The 25855-nt window shown below is 41.0% G+C and overlaps 3 protein-coding genes across 25 annotated transcripts in view; 1 reads left to right on the forward strand and 2 right to left on the reverse strand.

Annotated features, from left to right (window-relative positions):
* The first annotated feature begins 75 nt into the window (after window positions 1–75).
* Window positions 76–2175, forward strand: si:ch211-113e8.11. Its single transcript, XM_044191042.1, has 2 exons — window positions 76–412; window positions 551–2175. Exons 1-2 carry the CDS (start codon window positions 330–332, stop codon window positions 1215–1217), a joined length of 750 nt encoding a protein of 249 aa, XP_044046977.1. The 5' UTR covers window positions 76–329; the 3' UTR covers window positions 1218–2175.
* On the reverse strand, window positions 1621–8648 carry zfp91 (ZFP91 zinc finger protein, atypical E3 ubiquitin ligase). Of its 2 annotated transcripts, none has more exons than XM_044191041.1 (12): window positions 7422–8648; window positions 7072–7109; window positions 6747–6863; window positions 6262–6295; window positions 5569–5679; window positions 5394–5486; window positions 5108–5293; window positions 4777–4827; window positions 4512–4590; window positions 4008–4122; window positions 3784–3883; window positions 1621–3673 (listed from the first exon to the last, which is right to left on the reverse strand). In XM_044191041.1, exons 1-12 carry the CDS (start codon window positions 7829–7831, stop codon window positions 2662–2664), a joined length of 2346 nt encoding a protein of 781 aa, XP_044046976.1. In that variant the 5' UTR covers window positions 7832–8648; the 3' UTR covers window positions 1621–2661. The 2 variants fall into 2 exon arrangements, with proteins under 2 accessions (XP_044046976.1, XP_044046975.1); XM_044191040.1 differs by having other exon boundaries at window positions 6262–6298; window positions 7422–8646.
* Window positions 8649–10588: 1940 nt separating this feature from the next.
* Window positions 10589–25855, reverse strand: part of rbm47 (RNA binding motif protein 47) — a 35859-nt gene continuing 20592 nt past the window's right edge. For 7 of the 22 annotated variants that reach the window (XM_044191056.1, XM_044191051.1, XM_044191052.1 and 4 more), the window contains 6 exons: window positions 18313–19171; window positions 17856–18183; window positions 17358–17381; window positions 16623–16832; window positions 14463–14653; window positions 10589–14086 (listed from right to left, as the gene is read on the reverse strand). In XM_044191056.1, coding sequence (XP_044046991.1) covers window positions 13838–14086; window positions 14463–14653; window positions 16623–16832; window positions 17358–17381; window positions 17856–18183; window positions 18313–19140 — 1830 coding nt within the window. In that variant the 5' untranslated portion in view covers window positions 19141–19171 and the 3' untranslated portion in view covers window positions 10589–13837. Of the gene's footprint in view, window positions 14087–14462; window positions 14654–16622; window positions 16833–17357; window positions 17382–17855; window positions 18184–18312; window positions 19172–22278; window positions 22681–22762; window positions 22890–22928; window positions 23065–25855 lie in introns of those variants that run through there. The other 15 variants (XM_044191064.1, XM_044191062.1, XM_044191063.1 and 12 more) reach the window with 9 other exon arrangements.

Consider the following 25855-nt stretch of genomic DNA (forward strand, 5'->3'; position numbering starts at 1 on the left):
TATATCCCTATACATAAAAGAAAATATACAGGATTCAATGTTTGTGGTTCGGTAATGATTTAGGGTGTAATGCCACGCCTGTCCTGCAGGTGTCAGTGCAGGCGCCTGTAATGTAAACACGGCGCATCGGCTAAATGACAGCAGCTAATGTTACTGGAAACGACGTTTCTTAAGAGGAAATGGGAATGACTAAAAAATGTCGCGCTGTATTATGTTAATATAGTCAACTGTTTGCTATAAGATTCTTGCTATCCAGGAACAGTATTAGCGCGCTTTCATTTTGAGACCAAGCTAACCAGCTAGCTAGCTTAGCGTCTGATTTTAAAGGTATGAACTCTCTGGTTGGCTACGGAGTGTCCTCGGAGTCCGACAGCGATGGGGATGTAGAGGATGTAAACAACGGTGGAGTTGGGTAAGTATTGAAAAAAACATATATCACAAAACACAGATTGTCAGATAATTGTAAATAGTATTGCGCTAGCTTACACAGGCTGTTAACCTCTCGTGTAATTGTTATTCTCCGTCTCTCTGCACCTTTTCTACCTTCAAGTTCTGTTAAGGAGATGGGTGATGAGGCATCAGCTGTCAAAAGGACCCGCAACTTCTTGCTGGCGCCTGGTTCAGCTTCCAGTGAATCAGAACCAGAGGAAGAGGACCCAGAGCCGTCTTCATCACCACCACATCCCCAAGCACCAGCATCTTCTGGAGCCTGCCAACCTACCCTGCCTGCTCCTTCCCTGGGCTCCCTCACCTCCAATAAACTACCTCCTCCATCTCTGAATACTTGTTCTGACAGCGGTGTGTTTGCCAACCCTTTCAAGGCTCAGGCAGATCAGAAGCTCAGCGCCTTGCAGAAACACGTCCCCCTCACAGTGCAGGCCAAACCCTCCCAGATAGGAGGCAAGAGGATGTGTGTGTCATACAGGAAAGATGGACGGTGCAGGTTTGGGATCAAATGCAAGTTTGCTCATGACAGTGACCTCCAGACCCCAGTCACCCCCACTGACTGTCATCCACCTGTGAGTGAAGAAACACCAGTGTCAGATCAAGTTGAGCTCCATGCAGGTGGCTCAGGTGAGGAGACAAAAGAGGAAGAGTCAGGATGGCAGCAAGGGAAGAAGAGGAGGGTTGGACTGAGTAACACTTTGATTCCTCCTAAACGAGCTATGAAGCAGTATGCCATGCATAGGGACAGAGAGCGGCTTAACATGTCCTGATCGATGTTATATGAGCTATTACACTGTCATAAAGCAATAATAGTGGGATGAAATATGTTCTCTCAGCATGTGTGTATGTTGTAGAAATTGTGTACTGTCCATTGTAGGATCAATTAATGATGACTCAGGTATATAGTTACATTACATCTGGTAGTTGCTTTTATCCAAAGCGACATACGTTTTTATTCCCCACAAACGTTGAGAGCAATTTGTGGTTCTTGCTCAAGGACATTTTGACATGTGTACAGAAGGAGCTGGGGATTTAACCACCAACCATACTATTAATGGTTGACCCCTCTACCAACTAAAGCTGTCAGCATACAGCTGTCCCATTTGAAGAGATCGTTTGTTTGCATTTCCCCCCAAAATTATGTTCTCACTCTGTCAGTGAATACACTTTGGATAAATGTTAAGACATTTATTTACATCATATAAATGAACAGTTCCTGTGTTTGCGCTACCACACATCCTAAATCACAAATCAGAGAGGTGCAGATTTAGTATTGACATACGTACCAAGGTTTCTACATAGCCTTGCTTATTAATTACCTTACACTTCAAAGGTTATTGACACAATTTGAGTTTGTCTAATTCAGTGACTTGCTGTTATTTTATGGGTTCATATGTGATTTACAATGTCCAAGGTCACCTTTTGGCTGCCTATAATAGAGGACTTTTGTGAGTAGTGCATACATTATACGGGGTATTATTCCTTCTAAGTCTACCACCAGCCAAGCTTAACAAACATCTGCACAGATGTCATTGAAACAATTTAATGACACTGCCAACATCACTAAAATATGCATATTGTGTGATATTTTTTTTTTTATTTTTTTTTTACAGGCCTGTGAAACATCTTTTTTCCAGGTTTTGAAATGTGTCTCATTTAGATTGTTTTCAGTTCTATTTTCTTTTAACCTTGCCAAATAAAGGCTTTACAGTAGATCTGGACAACAAATGAAAAAATAGCTGCCTGTTCATTTAAACAGAATTTACTCACCCCGTACATATTGGAGTCTGTTTATAGCTTTCTAATGTGTGTTTTGAGTTAATTCATAATATAAATAGAGTTGATTTGTTCCAGTAGGAACCTTTATGCCACACACTAGGCATTTGATGTGCTGTATATTACGAAGAGGTATGCTATATTATTGCATAATAGCAACAGCATTGCAACATAACCTCAGCATCAATACACACACTCACATAAAAGTTTAGTTAAGTTTACATGACTTATGTACAAAGGCAACAACTTACACATACCGACACATACATATGTTTCCCTGATACAGATATTCTAAAAAGCTACCAAATATGACTATGAGTGAACAGTAAATAATATATTGGTGAGCCTACATTTACCTCAAACATTGTAATACAGTATATTAGGTCACTGGTGACATAATCTGCCTCTATCTTCTGTTTTGTGTGCACTTTCCTTGTTTTACATGAGGGCCTGCTGCACATGTCTCTCATTGCTGTCCGACAGAACGTCCCCTTGTCCCGTCTGCTCCCAGACCACACCGTCTGCCCCCACAGCTTCTGTCTGCTGAAGGCAACTGACTGACGGAGAGGAGGACGAGAGCACCGGATTGTCCAGAATAAAGCTGCCCCCGTTGGTGGAGGCTGGATCCTGGGACTGGGGATGGGGTTGGGATGGGGACAGGAGAGGAGGGCTCGGGGTGGCTGTCTGCAGGGTCTGAAGCTGCTGAGAAGTCGCTAGAATGGGGATCTGCTGAATGTGGGTCTGAGATTGGCTGACCGGCTGGAAGGTCATTTGAAGGATTTGTGTCTGCCCCTGGCTCTGCTGCTGGGAGGAATATGACTGAAGAGGCTGGAGCTGGGGTTGATGCTGTGTCACCACTGAGCTGGAATGGAGGGTCAGTTGTTGGATTTGGGGCTGCTGCGGCTGCTGAGCGGCCTGCACAAACTGGACGGGCATCTGGAGCTGGAGGTGAGTCTGCTGCTGGTTGTCAGCTGGCGAAGGGGGGTCGATGGGGGACAGGGCAATCGTCACTGGCACCTGCATGGTATGAAGGCTCTGGTCTTGTCCCAGTAAAACCACCTGGTGACTCACTTGTTGGGTCACGTGACCCATCTGGGACACCTGAGCCACTTGCTGCCCAACTTGCCCTTCCTGGCTCAGCTGGTCCATCTGCCCATCCTGCCCTACTTGGCTCACGTCCAGACTGGTGACCTCTGCTTGCATGGGGTTTCCTGGCAGCTCCAGCAGGGAGGCGGGGGTTGTGATGAGGGCTCCAGCGTTGGCTGCCAGCGCCTCAGCGATTAGCACCTCGGGGTGACTCTTGGCCTTATGGGCCACTACACAGTCCTTCTTCTCAAACTTCTTGCCACAAATGGAGCAGGAGAACTGATAGGTGGCATCAGCATCGTGCTTCTTCATGTGCCAGTTTAGAGATGCCTTCTGACGACACGTGAAGCCACAGATTTCACACCTATGGGAAAACATTTTGAGAAAATGCATTTAAGTAATCCCAGAAAATTTAAGAGAATTAATAAATGTCCAAACGAAGAGAGCAAAAATTGTGAACTGAGAAGTACTAACTGTAGGGGTTTCTCTCCTGTGTGAATCATGCGGTGCACAGCCAGGTTGTGGGAGCTCTTAAAGGCACGAGCACAGAACTCACAGATGTAGTCCCTCTGGTCTAGAATCACAAAACACTCAAATACAGATGTGTTCTCCATATACTTTCATTATTAATTATAACAAGAAATGGTCAGACACAGATCAAAGCTAATGCATGTTTTATGTAAAGAATTTATGTGTACCTGTGTGGTGCTTTGCATGACGCAGCAGCTGCTTCTGTAGTCGGAAAAGCCTTCCACAAGACGGGTGAGGACATACATACTTCTTCTTGAGCAAGTGCTGGTACTTTATATGGTGCTGGTGTGCAAAACAAAGAAAACATTAAGAAATGGATCATCACTAACAGGAGGATGGAGGGGCTAGCAGACTGAAAGCTGAACTGAAAAAAGGTGTAAAGTTGCTGCTCAGATGTTTTCATTTCATTGAGGTTTTGACAGTGTGAACCTTTGCGTAAATATGGAGAAGTTTTCTATCTTTACAGGTTATCGACTTTGACAATCAGCATGTATGGTCAAATCGTCAAAAGAAATGTAATTTATTGGTAGTATCTGTACATATTGTGCAGATCACATTATTCCTTCTGTACTGAACATTTTATCAGAATTATGTTGGTATCCCCAGATACGTAGTTTAGAGTGACAGATGTAAATAACCCTCAGTAGGATTGTGAGGCTGCTGTGACAGACCTGTAGGTAGCGAGGATGAGCCAGGACTGTCCCACATCCTTCCATTTCACAGCGCACATACTGCACCGGGGGCTTCTTCCTGTGTGAGTGAAGCACATGTCATTGCAATGTCACAACACCGAAACCAAATATTAAACGGAACTCAGAGTCCTCAGTAATATCCCACATATCCAAATTTGTTGCTCACTATGTCAATCATCAGTCCCTACTATATCAAATTATAAAATTCAGATTATGACGCCTTAAAAACAGGCATCAACTTCACCTTCTCTTTGGCAGCCGTGGGGTTTTATCATCTTTTTTCCGCCGGCCTCTCCTAACACAGAAGGAAAAGAAAAAAAAACTAAACTAAATTGGGTTGCAATGGAAAATCAAAGCCTTGTTCCATTATGTGGTGAATACAAAGCCATTTTGAAAAGGAGTTTGCTCACATTACATTCAGATTGAAGCTGGAATAATAGTCACAGGAAGAATTGCTTAGTGTTTCACATGCAAAGTTTTAAAAAGAGTAAAAGCACAAGTGTAGCTCCTTAGACATACATGCAATGTCAATCTGTCTATTGACATCTTGTTACACATCGACTGGTACTGCTTACTTCCTTGGTCCATCCGGGTCCTCCACTATTTCTTCTTCTAGCTTTACTTCCTCTTCCACACTCTCCAAGTTGTCCGAACCTTCTATTTTTATCTCAGCAACCTCTTTCTCTTTTTTAGGTGCCCTCTCTTTCTCTTTCTTCTCCTTCTGTCTAGGAGGAGCTTTGCGCTTTGGTTTAGGGGCATCCCTGAGAAGAAAAAAAAAAGGAGAGAGAAATATTAAAACAAAACGAAAAATATGGTGCTTATGTCTAATCATGTCAGACACAGACAAAGACACACACACACCTTTCCGCCCTTGGGTTGTAGCTCTGGTCATTTAGGTCATCTCTAAAAGGGACATCTTCATCACTGCTGAGGCCCTCCTCCTCCTCTACACCACTGAAAGCAAAACAACAAATCACTTGAAACAGAATTCCCCACTTTCTGCGGAGTCAAGTGAATGCACTTGAGATAAGTGTACCTCTGGTTCTGTGGCTGGTAGCTGAGGCCGCGTGGGTCATCGTGAAATGAAAAGTCTTCATCGTCCAAGACTGGTTCAGCAACATCCTTTCTTTCGTCCTCTTTCTTTTTACTGAGACAGCATAAGCATAAAACACAGCGGTCATCAAAACACAGCAAAAGCTCTCACTTAGTCACACACTTTCACGATATACAACTAAGGCAGAACACTTAAAAAGCCATGAGCTCAGTGGGCCATCAATATCAGAACAAGATATATGCTTGTGATATACGATATATATGCAGCCTCTCTATTGTTAAAGTTAATTTTTATCTTTTTTTTTTAAACATTTTAAAATGTTCCAACCACACAGAGTCAGAGCAAGTAAATATATATACCTACCTGATCTCTGTGTTACTGGTTGTAAAACCCTGAGTGTGTCAAAGACAAGACTAGACAAAATCAGTCAGTTCCCCCAATTCACAAAAAGCAAACTTTCCCACTTTCAACTACTTAAAAAAACTGAAACTATCTGCATGTCTGGATGCCACAATGAATAACTGGGAATTTTTTTTTTTTTTTGGAAAGTGACTCTTTAATTTATATTTTAACCGCCACATATTACACCATTTTGTAAAAGAATACAACTCCAGCACTGAGTGAAACCCTTAACGCTTGCAATGTTTTACCTAAAAGGGCCAAGAATATACTTACATTTCATACTTCTCTTTATTGTTTACTTCTTTTACTGCTGCATGACAAACAGAGAACGAAAGACATCATGAGTTTGAAGAAGGCAATAAAAGCACACTTAGCCACTAGAACCTTCAATTTGACATATATGTACACATTTGTATAAATGATGCAAAATGGGAAAAGGCATGAATGCATAAAACAAAAAAACATTTTTATTGTAGTCTACTGCGTTCTCTCTAAGTGAGTTATTGGAAGTAGAAGGGAGGGACCACCAAGATATTTTACTCTAAAGGCAGCACTGATCCCATTAGTTACACTGAAAATTCATAATCACAACCATCCCATACCAACTAAATAAGATGTCACTGAAAGTTTTCTATAAAATAAATAATATCCTGAAGAACAGTAGTGAGCATGATGCTTCTGCGTGCTGTGCGATTTCATTTGGGAATTATAGGCCCACATGCTGAACCATTGTAGCTCACTGTCAACAGGTTGCTCACCAGCTGGATTCTCCATTCCAGGTTCAGTCTTACACACAGGCTTGGCAGAGCCGCGGACAACCCTGCCAGACGGGGGCTTGGCACGAGTCTGGGCTGGGGGGCGTCTGGAGGGAGGAGCTGGAATGAGGGAGCAGAAGCATGCCATCAAACATACTGTATGCCATGAGGTGTGGTACGGCCATATGCAGACACAACCACACACACACATTTCTGTCTGAAATACACATATAATCCTCTTGCACATATAAAGATTAAGATTTAACTTAAATGTAGATTTAGAAAGATAGATATCAAAGAGTTTTCCCCCCAACATTTCTCTGATTACCTTGAGCATCTGTGGCAGGTTTCTTGGGGTCCTCTGAGCTGCAGAAAGGAGGGAAAAAACACTGAGATCTGACATTTTCTCTACCTGCAGAGTGACATGCCATCATTCATGATATCTCTAATACAACAATGCATTTAGAAGTTATAAAAATATGACAATATGTAAAGCCAGGTAAGTTTTACTCCACCCTCCCCATGCAGAGCTGTAGAAAGGGGACGAGCTATGGTGAAGGCGTGCTTTTGACAGGAACTGACCCCACCGACACAAACACACAAGTTAAAAGTCTAGACAGGCTCATTATAAACAAATGTAGTTGTCTATTAGCTAGGACTGTTCAATTAAAAACTTACTCTGTTCTTTGAAAGATGTCACCTGCTACGCCCCCTCCAGCCTCAGCCGAACCTGCAGATTCTGAATTTTTCTTCCGCCTCGAGTTGGAAACTTTCCTCCGCTTGGTCGCACCGGTGTCCGGGCTCGGTTCGTCTTCGTCGTCGTCGCTCTTGATGTCCTTCAGCCAGGCCGGTACAGCCCTCGTTGACCTGTCTCTTAAAACCCGTCCTGAGCTCTGCGGGCTCGACGCTGCTCCGTTAACGTCTGTTAATGAAGCGGAGACGCCGGACCTCGGGCGGCCCGCCCCCCGCTCTCTGAGCCCCCTCCGCGGTGTAACGGTCGTACTGGTGGCCGCGGTCTGCTCTGCGGCCTTGTCCTCCGCCGGCTCTTCACCTTTTACACCCCCGGTTCGGTGCCCGGCCGGTTCCATCACCGTGAGCACACTTCAGCCTACCTCAAATTCCGCTTAAAGTCAAGCAGGTTTACTTGCAATTTGAGGAAAAACGGACGTCTGGTTAAAAGACGTTTTGATTGCAAGCGGCCTTTATCCAACAGTGGGGCATTTTCTGTGATTGCGTTGGGTTCGTCGCAAATTAAATGCATGTATTTATTGATTAGAAATTGAAAACTTTTCTTAATTATCTATTCAGCAATAAACCGATATAATTTTAAAGAAGCAGACACTATTTTCGCGTTCTTAAAGCTATAGTAAACCTACTTATTCGGCCGGATCTGGAGCACAACCATTTTGTGCGCTTTGTTGCGTCTCCTTTAAGCAAAATATAAACTGAGGTTACGTTCAGGAGCGGCAACGCATTTTAGCAGCTGTAAAAATCATCTGGATTTCTCTATGTGGCTTCTCCAGATAGAGTCGATCTATCTGCATTGTTTATAAATCTGCAAAGACGGCAGCGGCTGTGCAGAAGCACCGCGCACACGAATGGCTGCCGGGGCATCATGGGAACTGTAGTGCAAGTTAGATCAACACAGACTTTGTTTTAAGTATATTTCTTTTCTTTGTCGTGCTTTTATCGCTTTAGGATACAAAATAGGAATATGAGATCCTGCAGTAGAATTTGCAATAGAATTAAAATTTCTGTGGCAGAATAAATAATACACTATTAATGTAATTATGTGAAAATGTCCCATGCATGCAGAATACTTTCTTTGCCACACACATAAAGCCAGGTGAAATTACTATTCTTAGTGTATTTTATTCCCTAGCCTGCAGTATTTTTGTGTTGTGTGCGCTAAATAAATTAATACATGACAATATTTTACTCAACATTCAGACTGTATGGTAATATCTTCTTCTTCCATGTACTGAATTCATATTTTAACATCAAGAAATACTAAATGTGGTTTGTTTCCTACAATATTCTGCATTGATGACTCTGGAGCTAACATGGCTGCCAGTGAAAACCTGCACTGTCTGGTCTGAGCTGTACAGCTCTGCTGCAGGCTGTTCTGATGAGGTGCGTTACCACCAGATGGCAATATTGTCTTATATGTATAACTCCTCTCTGACAGCGTAAAGTCTCTGTAACTTAGTTTAAAATCCTTCTCCTGCCATCAGCCCGAGTGATAAAGTAGGTGTGGTGCTGTAGTATGTTGGAGCTAATGTTCCTGGCAAATAAACTCACTCTTGCCCCTGGTCTGGCAGAGTCTGTAAAGGTTTTATTAAACATACACTGCACACAGCTGTGTGGATACACAAACCACCACATGGGGTCGTTGTCAGCAGGGGAGGGCAAAACCACCAGGGCCAGAATTACCAATATTGATACCAATACCGGTTCTTTTTATTATTCAAAGAAGATGATGTGAATCATGTAGGGGGCAACCATGTGCCATGCTTTATGAAGTAGCCTAAATGCGTGGGTGGAAGAAGTATTCAGATCCTTTACTTAAGTAAAAGTAGCAATACCAGACTGTGAAAATACTCCATCACAAGTAAAAGAACTGTATTGAAAATATTACTGAAGTACAAATACCTAAGTAACCCAGCAACATGTACTTAAAGTATCAAAAGTGAAAGCACTCATAATGCTAAAAAAGTACCCCTGTGAGTGTTTTATTATTATTATATATTGGATTATTATCACTGATGCATTGATGTGTAATTAGCATGTTACTGTTGTTGTTGGTCGAGGTGGAGCTGATTGGAGCTATTTTATATCTTGTTTGGTAGTTTAATATGTTTTATGTATCAAACATATGATGAACTTATAAAACATGATGCATCGTGAGCATGTTTTGTATGTAAAATCTTAGTCTGCAAAGTAACTAGTAACTAAATCTGTCAGATAAATGTAGAGGAGTAAAAAGTACAATATTTCCCTCTGAATTGTAGTGGGGTAAAAGTATAAAGTAGCAGAAAGTGGAAAAAGTACGTCAATTTGTACTGAAGTACGGTAATTGAGTAATTGTACTTAGTTACATTCCACCACATGCATGTTAAAATGGGACAGTCATAAATGGTAAATAGCAAATATTTATTGTGTGAAGTCTATGTCTAACAAGGGGACGACTGCACGCATGTACACAACATCAGCAGAGAAGCCGAGTGCATGCACTAAGAAGAGTGACGAAGATCTAACTTGAGACATCAGTTTCATGGTATCTATCCCACTGATGCTTGTATTAAAAAATTGATTTAGTATTGGTAGTATCAATACTGTAGGTATCGATAGTTAAGCAGGTTGATTTTCTGTAATCTGTCACCACGTTTTAATGGTACAAGTGAAAGGTGGCGACGCTGTATAAAAACTCCATGCACCTGTTATTGCCCTCCTGCACATATTGTACTGCATGATGAAGGCTACTTGTGTACTTAAAAGCCTCCCTGAACTGCTCGCTGGGGTACAACATGTTTCTAGAGTAAAGTTGACCCGCCACAGAGAAGTTTATGAAACATTCCCTTAACACTGCTCTCTCTCCTCTCTCCACCACAACACATTGCTTAATAATCGCTGATGTATGAGGTCAGGGATGGGTTTCCATTCACAGAGGTCGGAGTCAAAGTCCTCTGCCTCTGGACCTTCCAAGAAACTTCTGACCCTGTTAGCACTTTCTACAGTTGTGTAGTTCAATCTAAAACTAAGGTTAGCTGATGTGGTTTAGACAGTTTTGGTGTATTTGAACAAAAGGGAATATGTAGACAAACAAAACAAATGACAGCTTAGCATCCTTTTGAAAATGCTTTATTTATCTACTTTATCACTATAAATATAACAATACCGAACAAGCTTTTTTTTTTTAACAAACCTTAAGATAGAAAACATTCTGCATAGGTCTACAAAGGTATAGCAAAGGGCACATTTTGGCAATAAGGCACACACTAAGAAGAGTTTAAATGGTAACACCTATGTTAAACTAGGCATATGTAGCTCCACACCACTGACACAAGGAGCAGGAGGAGTTCATCCATCTGCTGTAGTGTGGGTGAAATGCAGGCAATAGAAAGTAAAGCAGATGTTTTGAAAGGGAGGCAGAACCAGAAGGACACAGTTTTCTGCCATCTAACACATGAAGTTTGGATGGCAGTTAAATCACGATTAGACCTTTAACAGTTTCGCCAAAACTGACATTCGGAGTTGCAACACCAACAGCTTAAAGTGCCAATGGGTTGTAACACACACAATGGACCAGTTTTAGTCTTTGCTGTTGAAACTGATAAAATGTAGCTGAACGAGAAGGCCTTTGTTCCCACTCATAACACCAAATCCAGTTCAAAAGAACAAATATAATATCACACATAACAAAAACACAATAACCTTGAATTTTTAAAAACTATTGGACACTTTGGCAAAAAATCTTTTTTTTTCTACTTTTGTTACTCTGACTTCTTTATCCCTAAACAAGGTGTAAATAAAGAAAAGAATATATGTTTTAGAATATATTATACCTTTTCTTCTCACTTCATAGACAACACACGTAATGCATATATTAAATATATCCTGACTTATTGTCATCATACAAGAAAATAATAAAAGCAGTTATCAGTAGTTTGTTTTCTACATCAAATCCAGTTTCAGAGGGGAGAGAAGTAGCAAAAATGTAGATGATGGAGTGAGATGACGCGCAAACAAATACGTCTTGTTTGCTGTGGATAATCAATCTTTTCATTTAACTTCTTGGACCAAAAACTTAGTCGTGATCTCTTTCACAATCTCAAAATCCAGGCCATCCTTTAAAGGCAAACTCATCATGTTGTTTTATGTGTAAAACGTAGTCAAAAATCTGAGGAGATGATGGAAAATGAGCAAATAAAATCCCCTTTAAACACAGAGAATAAAAATAAAATTGGATTTGAAAATTCCAAACTACTAGAACTGGTTTACAAATACAAATGTTTTGCATGCTCTCATATAAAGATGGCTGTTGTAGAGTGTGACTTCATGATGATCTCGCATCCGTTATGTTTGTGTGTTGTGGTACATACATGCATGGCTACTCGTATATTTGAGCGTGAGGTATTGCTCCAGTTATTCCCAGTCCAATATTACACTTGTTTTCAACACACTGCAGAGTTTAAAAAGTGCCTACTAAACATTCATCAGGGTTATTTTATGTTTTATGCTTTATCCGCACACATACAGACATTGAAAAACACCAAACTAGCCCAGTTCACACGTGAATTCAATTCAGTATTTAATATCTCTTCATCTGAAAGTTGCAATCTCTTGCCTTTTATAAATACGTTTAAGTGCACCTCGGTCAAGCACAGTTTGGAGGACGAGAAATAAAGAGGAGACAGACATACGGAGTGTTACTGCAGGAGCATTCAGAGAAGAGACTACAGGAGAGAGGTAGCCTTGTCACATCTGACTGCAGAGACTGAAACCTACTTGTCTCATCACAATACAGTAATACCACAAATTTGGTTCACTGGAAATATGAATGGAGAAAACTCCAGTGCTACGCACAGATGTAAGTCTTTCATCTTTGTGCCAGCCACAGGGGCTTTGCTTATGAAATGCACAGTGAAAAGCATAGGGTAGCACATACAGTAATCAGATGTAAGGCACTGTAGTCAGGCACAGAGAATCGTTCTAATATCATGAGACTGGAGTGTTTGTAGCCTTAAGTTATTTGGTTAGCATTGGCAAATGCAGGAGCGCTTTAAGTGACAGAGTGCTCCAGTCCATATAGAAAAATGTCTCTCATTTCTGTCCATATTTGTTCACCTTTCAAGAATCAAACAATAAAAAAACAATAATAAAGATATACATAAATGAGAAGAAAAAAACGACAACTAACATCCGTTCAGTCTTAGTCCCCTGACAGCGCAGTTTCTGAGGATGAGAAACATCTCCATATACATGATGTAGCTGTCTGTCAGGCTTATAGATAAACCATGTTGCCCATCATTGAAAAAGCTTTCCAGTTTTCTTTCTCTAGTTATTGTTCCCCAAGGAATCTGTCACAATAATATTATTTAGCTGGCAACTCTTCTTCAAACAAACCAATATATATATGTTTCTAAAAGCTAAAGAGGAGACATAAAAACAAGCAAACTAATTATAGGCAAATGAACACAACATATAGAACCTTCATTTAAAACAACCAAAACACAAATAAAACTAAATAAACCAAAAAGTACCAAACAAGCATGTTTAAAGCATATATTCAACCAGCATGGACGGACAGCATCACCTACAGCATGTAGAATTGGCTAAAATACTATATATTAATGGGGGAAAAAACACTAAAAACATTAGTATATCCAAAAACAGTTGTCTTCAGTGGGATCCTCTCTTGTCAGTGGTTCCTGTTTCTTTCATTTGACTTTTCGTTCTTTTTACCCCCAAGTTTTTACACTTTAAAAAGATTTCTTTAGATATAGTGTAAAGGTCTAGCTTTCCTGCTTTAGAGAACAGATACCATCCCAATAAAAAGAGAAACCTACAGAGAATAAAACCTTAAATATGTATCTTCTCTTCATAAATACTTGAACGTACCTTCAGTGTTTCTGTTGCCATAGCAACAATGTGGCAGGGGTCAGAGACACAGAGAGAGAGAGCAAGACAGAGAGATGGGAGTGGGAGAGAATATTGTTATTGTGAGTCATGCTTGTTGTTGGGGGACAATTGTCACCACATACAGGTAGGTTACCTCAGTAAGTGGACTGTCCTCTATGTGTGTTATAATTTTCTGTAGAAAATGATAAGTAAGCCTGTCATATGGTTGCTTTGGGTCCAGGATATACTGAGGCCAGTAGGTGGGACAGATATGAGATGTCAGGTTGTCATTGTTTCACTGTCTGTTTTCTAAATATTTGCTTCAGACAACATTCCTTTACAGCTTTTGGATGTTCACAAGTTCAAGTGATGTTTCTGTATGATGGAACAGACTGCACGCTGTTGTGATGTTGCGGTAGTCAGTCAAAGGCAGGGTAACTTTGTTGTTGTTTCATGTGGTCTGACCCTCAGAATCAATATGTCTGGTAGACATCATGGATGGGCAGCTGGAAGGCTGTGGCAGGGAAGGCCTGTGGCACCGCATAGCCTGTGTATCCCCCATATGCTGCAGCTACCGCTGCATTCTTCTGCAGAGCGGCCAGAGCTGCTGTGTTGGCAGCGTAGTTTGTGATGGGGACGTATCCAGCGCCATACAGGCCACCGCCTGCTGGGATACGCTGTATGTTGTGGGCCATGGCATAGACAGGAGTGATTGGACGGCCCTGGGAAATGCGAGAAATAGAGAAGGAGGAATATAGTGAATAAGAGGATTTCTAAAGCATGTCCTCAATGACCACCTCAGTGTACACTGAGTACAGTCATTGTACATTCATTGAATGAATACATTTAACTGTGAGTTGTTCTCTAAGAGTACAAATACTTAATATGAGTCATATTATATAAAGACTGTAGACCGTAATGACTCAACCAGGCAAGTTTTTTCTACATTAAACTCAGCAAAATGAACATTTGTGTTTTTTGTAGGTGAAAATGACATGCTGTGAGATGGAGACGGAAATTTTACATCTTCATCAGCGTGAATCAAATTCAAACATTTTTATGTGTCTGTGAAATATATAACAGCGTCATAATGCACACCTGAAAAGGTGGAGGGGTAGAGACCGCAGGTAGGACGGTGGCAGCAGCAGTAGCGGTGGTGTGTTCAGGGTGTTGCATGGCCAGAGGGTTTATAAGGTGCTCCACCGTGTGCATCTTCCCCTCCTCCATCAGCTTGGCTGCAGGAGCCGTGCTGAACACTGGGTACTGCCCACCTAGAGTCTGCAATCCCACTGCACATAAACAGAGACAAAAATGAGAGCTCGGATAACAGAGCGGACGACTGCAGACAACAGAGAATAGCAAGAGATACAGGAAAATAATAGCAGGAGACAAACACATACATGTATCCATGCTCAACCAGAAACAGGCATACTTAGATCTGAAAGTAATCTAGAAAAGGAGAGATGGATGCTAGAGCAATGAGGGATAAATAAGACAGAGAAATTGAAGGAAACAATTTAGACAAGTAGGGAAAAAATAATGAGTTGCACAAGTTGGTGTTGGGGTGTGATTCGGATTATGATGGTGCTCAACTGTGGATTAACCTCAATGCTCCAACACATACACACACAAACATACACACACAGACGAACACAACATCAGTCATTGTTTCAGATGGACAAAAGTATTTTCAATCTGGTGGTGATCCTGTGATTCCACGCAGGCCAGGACTAAGACCAAGCTCCAGATTGGGGTCAAATCGTTCCATCAAGAAAGTCCATTTTACAAAATGTACCTCTGATCACCAAATACATGACATTAATAATAATAACAATTTCAGTTCAATATTAAATTTATGATGAAAAAAACTATCTGGTAGGTTTAGTAACTTTTGGGTTTAGTAATAAACTTTTTAATAAAGAATAATACCAGTGTGTGCATTTTTATTTTGTATTTTTATCGCTGAAGTTTCTATATTTCATTTTTGTCCAGTATAAAAACGTTCGTGAAATTTAGAATTTAGATGATCCACCCACATAAACATGAAACCTTTTTTTTCTGTTATAGTTTCTGTTTTGTAATGTCTTTATGTGAGTTGTATCATGCAATTGCATTTCCTGCTTACTGTCAGGAAAGAAGGAAATAATCCTGTAAAAACAAGTCACTTTACAACTTCAACTTTACTGTCATATTCTTCTTTGCTGGGGCAGCAGCTAATTTGAGTCTATGTTTTACAGTGTAGACTTCATATTTACAAAATGAAACAAAAAAAGAGTAAATGTCAAAAAATCCAATTACATACAGCATGCATTGCAAAATCATGATGATCGTGATCGTGTAGACTAGATTTATACAGCAGTAGATGGGCTACAAGCGTACATAACACTGGTATTATCCTTTAAGTGATCAGAATAGAGTAGACATGATAGAAAAAAGGACATCTAGAGGAGAGGAGAGGAGATAATCTTAAGTTTGCATGTTTAGTTTCGCATTTCAACTCAGTTCTTGACTGAAACGGTCTTAACGCTAACAAAGCTAAAGAGAGAATAAAACTCCTTGACTTTTCCAAAAATAACTTCATATTGTGAATAGAAAAAGCTAATCTTTTGTGAGATACGTATTTGTACAACCTTTCAGTAAAAATTTTGAGTTGAGTGCATGTGTAAAAGGAGATTGTGGAAGCACTGGTCCCCACATAACTATGGCCATGTTCAAAAAGACAACAGCACTGTGTGAAAAAACATGGCTTTCTCATTCAGTTTAATGAAACAAGTGCATTGGGGTGCCAAAAACACAGCAAACCCCTCCCACCCACAAAAAACGTAGTCTCATCTGTCAAAAAAAATCAGCCTTTGCCTCAACACAATGCAATGTCTTCTGGCAAAGCACTGCATTGGCCAATCAAATATGTTCCAGGCAGATTAGCCACTTGTGTTCTTTTAACACAGTGCTGTTTTTCATCTGAACTCCCGGTAAGACAAATTTCTGATATGGAGGAAAAAAGAAAGAATGAGGAACAAAACAGCAGTTACTTTCTGGTCATGCTAGAAAGGACAGATATTTAGTGCCATTATTCTGTAGTGTAAAGAGAAAGGAAGTCCTTTTGCACCTGACCATCCAGCAACAACTATAATCTTGATTTAGAAACGTTCCTCAAACCAAGCAGGAGAGAGAGACATAGCAAATTATGAGCTGGAAGGTTTAATAAAGGTTTTTGAGATGGGCAAGGGTATGGATGGATATATCTATCTCACTGACTTGTGCCAGGTTTGATGCCAACGGGGTTGACAGAGGCAGCGAGCTCCAGACTGGGCATCAGCTCATAGGGCTTTTCGGGCTGCTTGGCCTTGCCCTCATGGTAGCGGCTGTAGATGCCACGACCTGCAGAATAACCCCCCAGGTACGACCCCCGTGGTCCAGGGGTACGGTTACCTGCAGCAGCACGACCACGACCTCGCACAGTACCTGCTTAAAATACAATTAAAGTAATATGACAGGGGTTGTGGTTTAGGACTTGGGCAGCAGGGGCAACTTACTGAAAGTTGTGTAGGGCAACATGTAAGGCAAGATTTTATGATGGGTTTATAACTTCTTTGAAAGTTCCTCTCAAGAAATCAGGACTGGGGTTGCAAGAAGAGTCATTTAGCTCTAATTTAAGGCAATAATCTGCTCATGAAATGCAGTTGCTACTGGAAATTTCTCAGCAGTATCTGTTTCAGGTTTTTTTGGAGTTATTTAGGTCCTGTTTGGCCTTTTTCCTGAGCACTGTTCTGACTCTTAAATTAGATGCAGTTATGCAAGTTCACGGCACTGTGAAATGGTATTCCTGGACGTCCTTAGCTTTGTTGTGATCTCTATAATAACCCAGCATGAAATGGGAGGTGACAGCACAGCAGGAAAAGGATGGTGTTAGAAAACATATAGTTTGTCACAGGGCAAGAAAGCTCATTGTTCATTGAAGGAATAAGTAGGAATAAGGATGTAAGAGATTACCATTGTTCTGTATCATTGGGGATCCTTTGGAGAGAAAACCAAAACACAATGATTGTTGAAAGTCAAATAGATTTTCCTGCTACCACCCAAAGACCATATATAATCAATCATCAACAGTAATGGGATTAGCATTCATTGGTCCATCACCTTGTTTTGACTTTTAACAACAAGTATCTGATTTTAAGCCACAAACGCTCATCAAGTTAAAGATTTTAAAACTTTTGTCAATTGAAATTGCAGTCATCAAAGATTAAATCATTATTTTCTTAGTCATCATGACCATTTTAAAAATCATAGCTCCCTATTGATGGGGTGTGTTTGACATTGTTCCTACAATAGCATCTTTTGGATGTCATTATGTGATCTTAAGCAGTGCATTGGCTCAAAGAGTTTCTGCTGCCACCAACATTTACAAAAAAATAGATGGCTTTCAGAGAAACACTGTGGCTTTTGCAACTGATCATTACTGGTACAAAGGCAGAAAGAATGAATTCTAACCTTTGACGAAGTATTCCCTGTTGGGTCCAATGAGGGTGTTGTAGGGATAACCATAGTAGGCCAATGTGTAGGGATCACACTGGTAAACGTAGTTCTGTGGAGTAGCCTCTGGAGTGGCAGAAGCTCCCTTGGAGGCCTTCTGGCGGGAGTACTGCTCTTTATCAACTGGCTTGGCAAGTGTCACCTCGATGCAGGACCCTTCCACCTCTGTGCCGTTGAGGTGGTCCATGGCCAGGACAGCATCGTCCCGGGAAGTAAAGTGAACAAAGGCGTAGTCACGGATTTTCTTCACACGTTCAACGCATCCAGGATTCCACTGGCTGAACACCTGGTTGACAGAAAATGGGTGATTGGTTAAGAATGGTGGGCTATAGTGCCTCTTCCTGTCAGGTATGTTTTTTATCCAATAAAAGCATGCATAGTGAAACCTCTAAATTGAACAGTTAGCCAGTCTCACCTGTCTGATCATCTCCTCACTGGTCTCCATCATAAGATTCCTGACGTAGAGGATCTTCACTGTCTCCATAACATCTTCGTCCACATCAATCTCTGGCTCAGCCCAGTCCACTGCGATCTGGTGGCCCCAAAGCTGAATGCGTCCAGGCATCAACTTCCTGCGAGCCATAGCAGCTGCACGGTGAGACTCATACTCTACAAAGGCAAAGCCTCTGTTCTTCATCTTGTCTGCAGCACTGGCATAAACTATCACGTCTAGTACCCCTTCTGTCACCTTGGAGACCTCCTCCAGGATCTCCTCACGCTTTTTGGTCTTGGGGATGCCACCAATGAAAAGACGGCAGTTGTCCACGGAGGAGCAGACCCCCAGCAGCCGCCCGGGCCGCACCTCATAGTTGTTGAGCTCGCGTACAGCCCGCTTGGCCTCATGTTTCTCTGTGTACATCACAAATGCGTACCCTCGGTTCTTCCCGTCAAAGTCCATCATCAGCCGCATCTCATAGATGCGTCCTACCGACTCAAACACTGGGACCAGCTCATCCTCATAAACATCCCGTGGGATCTTGCCTACAAAGATTTCACATCCCCGTGGTGGAGATGCACCATTCCAACCAGGAGGAGGGCCATATTTACGCTGACCATTTTCCTGGACCATAGTGTAGCCAGTGCGCTCCATCAGGGTGACCAGTGCAGCCTCATTTGGAGCACCTGCAACTCCCTCAGGGATGTTGATCTGTCCATGAAGAGAGTGGTGGGAGGCACCAGAGGGTTTGGAGGGGGCAGCGTTATTGCTCATGGTCGAGGGGGAAGCAGGATCTTCGGCTGTCATTCTGACAAAACCATCCAATCAGATCTGGGGCCTGAGGAGGGCAAAGAGAGACAGGTTTATCAAATTACATTAAATTGTATCAACCACAATTGCTATCCAAGAGAGAACAGGAAACACAAGGAAGAAGAAAAATAAGAAAAACAGGGTAATGCTCAGAAGCCGTCATTTAAAACTTGTCTGTAAACCCCATAATATGGCTGCTTGTTGAAACAAAATGATTATCACATACAAGATTACCTACCTAACAAGCTAACCAAGGCACATTATGTGACTTGTCCATAATGGACAGAGTACAGCATCTATAAATCCCCGGGGCGCCTTCCCCCTATCAGTGGTTTTACAACCTTGTTTTGTTGAGTTCCTCAGATCCCTTGCTGACCTCTGACCCCTATCAGAGAGAATGAAGGGCTGAAACCTCCAGCTCAAGGTTCACTTAGTACGACTAGATCACATGCTCATTATGTGTGTGTGTGTGTGTGTACTGTAAGTAAGACAAGTTGGAGTTAAGATATATGAGGAATTTTGTCTAAAATATGACTCCCCTGACACCATACTGTGACAAAGAAGGTGTGCACATCAATCAATTTTACACATTAACCTGTTGCACACACACACTCACCACAAGAGGGTGTTGGACTTTCACCCTCTTTATCATAAATATTATACAGCGTGTGGGTGCAGCTTTTTCTTTGGGTGTGTTTCTATGTGTGTGCCACTTCATTAAGTGCTGCAGCCTTGTAAAAGGAACAGCGAACAATCAGAAATCGGCTTCCCAAGCATAAACCTCTTACTCTGTTATTTCCTAACACTACCAGCATTCAGAACGGAAAAATCCACAGCATTTTAAATCCCCAAATCTCCACGCTGTGTACAACACTGAGGCAACCAATCACAGCAGACTACAAAGCAAACTACTTTTTGTCTAAACTATACGTCATGTAAGCAAATAGGCCAAATAAAAAACAACCGCTTGCTAGTTAGGCAGGCAGTGTGTGTGTGTGTGTGTGTGTGTGTGTGTGTGTGTGTGTGTGTGCGTTTTTGTGCGTCACAAGATTGCCTGGACTTTGATGGAGATAGGTGAGGCAGTCAACAAAGGTAAAACACTACTAAGCCAGCAACCATGGTAACACACACACTCATTTGACTTGACCCACTCTCCCACACACACACACACACACACACCTGTTCACTTGTTAGTGCGCCCAAGGCTGGAGGGCTTAGAATTACCTGAAAATTAGCTCACACCTCGTCCAGAGAGGAATGAAAATTATGCAAATGTCAGCTTAATAGAATAACAGGAGAGATGCTTTAAATATCATAAAAAATGCATAGCCAGCATACCATACACATCTTAATATTATATTTGTGGTTGAAGTAAACTATTAATTCATTCACTTATTGATTTGTACAAAAGACAATAAGGTCAAAACAGGAGCAAAGAGGAAAACAAAACAGCAAAAGCCAAGAACAGGGAAAGACAGTATGTTGTTTTCTCTTTCTATCTTTAGCCAGTAGTTTACTGCATGTTGACACAGGTCAAGATGACATTAGATTATATAAAAATATCAATTTTGACAGAGTGATGGGGACATCTAGTATTTAGACAAGCATTCTGATTCTGCTCAGTGAGGATGCAGTTCCCTTCATTGCCCAAAAAAATAAAAAACATCTCTCAAGGTTTTCCCAATAGCCTGCAACATTAAAACAGCCTTTTTGTTACTTATTTCTGTGTTGCTTTCCCTCTGCTTCCACAGCTCGACGTGCCCTCCCTCTGTTCCTTCTATTGTGTTAAGTGCTAACATGACTCCATCTCTTATCAGCCTTATCTTGCCAGACTGATGACAAAGGGAGGACAATATTCACTTTGGGAGTTCTGCTCGGAGATAAAAGGAAGCTATGTGAACCGTGAGGTCGACACACTGTATAACATACTTAAGTCAGTTTAGGTTAAAAAAAATTTTATATTTTGTGTGTGTCAAAAATATGATATATTCAGTGTTCAGTCTTAGCGTGGGGTAACCTACGCCCTGCTTTTCACCAGTTAGAGATATTCCTAACTTCCTCAGTGCTGAACACTATTGTGCTGAGGTTTTCCTTTTTTAGGGGAGACTCAGGAAATCATAGCACTCAGTATGTCAGAAGTGAAGCGAAACTCAGATGGTCTGTTATAATCTCTCTTCCTTTGCATAATATTACGAAAATGGAAACGGTGAGTGTGTAGCTGGGATCTTTTGGCATCTAAGTGTATCTGAAAAAGTGTGTTACTATAAAAATAAAGTTAATAAGAGTTAGAGAAGTAGGGAAGTAATGCAACACAAAAGAGGAAATAGAGGAAATAATATAAAGAGACAAAAAACTGTAATTTGCTTGAAAATGTGCACCTTTTAGAAAGCTCTGACCTTATACGTAGGTGTATGCAATCATGTGTATATGTGTGTACGCAAGTGTGTGTGTGTGTGTGAGAGAGAGAGAGAGAAAGAGAGGGTTGAGGCAGCAACATGTAGATGATTAACCTTGATGAACACAAATCACAGCCTTTACTCACAGAGGGCATAAAGATTTACAGATGACGCCTCAGTTATTAAGAAACTAGATTTTAAGAAAGAAGCCAAAGTTATAACAACCTAAGCATGATTCTTCTATTATGATTTTACCTCTTTTTTGCAGCGCAACAAGAACATCTAGCAGCTATTAGGTAAAACATAATTTACACAGACATTCAGATACAGAGTTCACCTGGTCAAAGGTTATGAACTCAAAGTAGCACAGGAGGGAGGAGCTGGCTGGCCTGCACACTGCAAAGGAAGTTAAAGAGCAACGTTTTGATTGGCTAACAGTGCCAACCTGCCGGGTTAAAGTGTCCCAGTTATTGCTGTGGAGATTGCCCATTACATTGTGTTTATGATTGATAGAAGCACCTGATTCTCTCTAACAGCATGTTATTGGAAAGTGAATGTTTTATGAGCAGACAAAAAGGGCTTTTAGGGGCTTCCTCCGGATTATACCATAAACATAGATTGACTACTTCTGGCAAATTCCATCTTTTTCCTTAAATAAGCAAATGAGGCATGCCATTATTAAAGCATAGTTCCTCACAGTTAGAAAGAGGAAGAGCATTTCATTCTTTATGTCACTGACCTGTCATTAAATCAGCACTGCTATCATGCGTTCTTCTCAGGAGCATTTGCAGATCTTATTCAGAAGTTTGTAAGCCAACAAACCTCTCTTTGGCTCCCAATTTATTGCAGATTATGGACCAAAGAAAAACCTTTGAAAAGTGTGTGTCCAGTGAGGAACAATGCGTCTCTTAGTTTGCTGTTCTATCCTGAGTGACACTGATCCAGTGTGCTGAAGAAAACAGGCCCAAGGATGCCGCCATCTTAGCTGTATGCACACACGTGGATACATAGCGTCTACCCAGCAGCCCCTAACAACAAGGTCACAAGGCAGCAGAAAAGGATCAATGAAACACCAACACTTACAAACAATCCAATCATGCGGTTTTAACACATAAAACACGCTCAATAGATAACATTACAGCAGCTGAGGCACTCCAATATTATACAAAACAAATTCATAGACATAACTGCTAAATAATAATCTTTACACAGTCTGCACTCACAAAAGCTTCTCATTCAAGGATGAAGAATTCCTATAAAACCAAAGACAGCCAGAGAGAGAGGGAAGTGAGACTGAAACCAAGCTAAAATCTTGAGAAGGATCACAGCACATGGGATGTTGGTGGAAAGTGAAGAGGAAGGAGAAGCAGAGAGTGGTCAGATAGCTACCCCTGTTGCTTCACAGCGCTCTGCTGCTTGGCCGCCTGCTCTGGGAGTGTTAGTCCACCACCATGAGAGACAGGTACAGCAGGGCACTGAGCACAAAGGCCAGCCTCCTCGCACACACACACACACACACACACACACACACACACACACACACACACACACACATTCACTCACACACATTGAGCCAAAGCTGCAAGCATGAGAGCTGATGAGGGTGGAGCTAAAACAGGTACTTTGTGAGAGCGTCTATGTGTACGTGGGCAGGTCCCACAGACACAAGAATTTTAGTAGGAAGTTTTCTGTGTGTGAAATACACAAACATACACATAAAAAACAGTGGTGGAAAGTAATTAATTACATTTATGAGGTACTTGTACTTTACTTGAGTATTTTCATTTTTTGGTACTTTATACTTATACTATATTTTATAATATTGTACTTTTTTAGTCCATTACATCCATGACAGCTGTAATTACTAGTTTCTCTTAAGATCTTTCATTTTAGAAATATTAGATTATTTGTTCAAGACTAAGCCAGTGTTTCCCAACCTTTTTGGCTTGTGACTCCTTCCTAAAAAAGCAGTGTGTAGTAGGAATTTAGTTTTTTCTTCCCATAATCATCTCAAGACCCCTCAGATTTATCTTGTGGCACTTAGGAGGGGCCCAACTCCAAGTCTGGAAACCACTGGGAGTAAATACCTGACAGTATGTAAACTAGTTAAAACTAACCCCACCTCAAACCGCTACAAAAATGTTACATACGCATTGATGTCAGTATTAACAATCTAATAATGTCATATATGATAATATATCAGTCACAGGGGCCATTTCTTTTCTGCAAAATGAATACTTTTACTTTTGATACTTTAAGTACATTTTGCTGATAATACTTATACATGAATGTATTGGTACTTAAAGGATCTGAATATTTCTTCCACTTCCACTGATAAATACAAACACCAAAGTAGCTGTTGCACAAACCTACAAATCTACACTTTGTAACTAATTAAGACACAGTGGGTGATGTTAGTGAGCAGAGAAGGGGCTGATGGGAAAAGTAGTTTTTATGGGTTTCAAGGGTTTTCTGCTTAGAGTTGCAGAAATTGAAAACAAAAACAACAGGAAATGTTCAAACTGGGGTTTGAATACTTCCTCATATTTTATAAATACTCTGAGAGGACATTTGGAAATTCTGATTGGGAGTTACCACTAGAGTGATTTATGTCATGTCAGCACAAGACTACAGCTGTGTGTGTGTGTATGTATGTATTCAGGCATGCGCGTGTGTTTATTCTGTACATAACAACGGTGAACATGTTCCTAGCACAGCTTAACTTAAGCAAACAACACACACCTTCCTGGGCAGTCAAGAGAGCAGATAGAGAGACGACTGAAAGGAAAAACAGCCAGATGAGAGAACGTCACTCACTTAGAAAGTTTGTGTCTAAAAAAAAAACTCCCCTCAGTGCTCTGAAAGGAGCAAAGAAAAGAGGGAGTGAGGGACAGAGAGCAGATGGGGTGAAAGGGAGAGAGAGATGAAAGTCACAGTGTGTGGGCAACAGTGCGCTGACTTTCAGCTGCTATTGAAACCAGCCCCACACGTTAACGACTGAGTAAACAGGCAAGAAGAAAGTGTATTTAGCATAAAGACCAGAGAATGATGGATAGGCAACAAAGCACAGAGAGCTATATGTGAACTGTAGCACCTTTCATTTGTTTGCATAATCAACTACCAATTATAAAAATCGCTTGCCATGACATTTGAAGGAGTGTACTGAATATAAATTACAGCAAAAAGGTGTGTCCTTCAAGGCGTGTGTATTTGGCATGTGTGCAAAAGCTAGAAAAGTGCCGTTTATTGGGGAGCAGGATCACAGATCAGTAACATCAAGGCCTTTCCCTTAAGCTAAGGGGGTCAATCTAAATGAAAGATTAACTGTCAGTCATTAGTTGGAGCCAATCAGGACTCAGACACGCCTCAGAGGGGTCAGGTGTTCTGGTGACCGCACAGCCGCACCATCAGTCCATCAGGTCAACGGTTAACTGTTGAGCCCCACAGGAAGACTCGCGAAATGGAGGAAAAACATTTACTGTCTCTCGCCCCTTAATCATTCTACAGGTTCACTGAATCATTTGTCAGGAACACAAACGCACCATAAACCGTTACACCATAAACCGACTGCTTCAGGTTTAATCTTGATTTGTGGATAAAAGTTTACTTATCGTTTTAAGTTTAAATTTAAAAGAATAGATTAATTAAAATAGTATTTAAGGATAAGGATGGCATTTTTCTATTTTTTTGTTATTGTCAACAAATCCCATTAAAAGACAAAAACCAACAAAGCATTAATCCATCACTTTCCGACTTCCCTACCCGGTCTGTGGCGCTCAGCCCTAAGCCCATTCGTTGAAGACATATAAATCTTTGAAAACTAAAAATATGTATTTTAATTTTTTAAACTACTAAGACAGCTGGGCACTGTAGTTTCTAGTTTTAGGGACTATTTTCAGCCACGGATTAATACACATCTGGTGATCGATTGACTCAAAATAAACTACAGTGCCCATGTTCATTGTAACTAAGGAACATTAGGGCAACAGTGTGGCTCACTGGTGTGTTTTCAATAGTTTTGGGAGAGAGGAATAAGCTATATTATACTTGTTAGTTGGATCAATTCATTGTTAGTTTGGTCTTTTAATGGGATTTGTTGACAGTAAGAAAATCTAGAATATTACCTTTAAATTGATGTAAAGTATACAGGGATAGTGTGTGTTACATACACATTGTGGATCATGATAGATTTTTGTTCATGATGGAAGACTGGAAACCATACTTTACCGACTTTTATATTTAACTCTATAACCCTGCCACTGACATTGGCTTTAAGCTGAAACACGCTTACTTAGAACTAAATCATAAGTAATCAC

Source organism: Siniperca chuatsi, linkage group LG3, assembly GCF_020085105.1.
Source record: "Siniperca chuatsi isolate FFG_IHB_CAS linkage group LG3, ASM2008510v1, whole genome shotgun sequence".
Classification (NCBI taxonomy): Eukaryota; Metazoa; Chordata; class Actinopteri; order Centrarchiformes; family Sinipercidae; genus Siniperca; species Siniperca chuatsi.

Excerpts from the sequence above, each read along its gene's own strand:
- si:ch211-113e8.11 (XM_044191042.1), top strand. The coding sequence starts at position 330 with ATGAACTCTCTGGTTGGCTACGGAGTGTCCTCGGAGTCCGACAGCGAT. Across the intron at positions 413-550 it reads GTAAACAACGGTGGAGTTGG|TTCTGTTAAGGAGATGGGTG; the intron begins GTAAGTATTGAA and ends TCTACCTTCAAG.
- zfp91 (XM_044191040.1), bottom strand. The coding sequence starts at position 7,831 with ATGGAACCGGCCGGGCACCGAACCGGGGGTGTAAAAGGTGAAGAGCCG. Across the intron at positions 6,299-6,746 it reads TGGAATGGAGAATCCAGCTG|CAGTAAAAGAAGTAAACAAT; the intron begins GTGAGCAACCTG and ends TTTGTCATGCAG. Across the intron at positions 5,680-6,261 it reads AATAAAGAGAAGTATGAAAT|TAAAAAGAAAGAGGACGAAA; the intron begins GTAAGTATATTC and ends ATGCTGTCTCAG.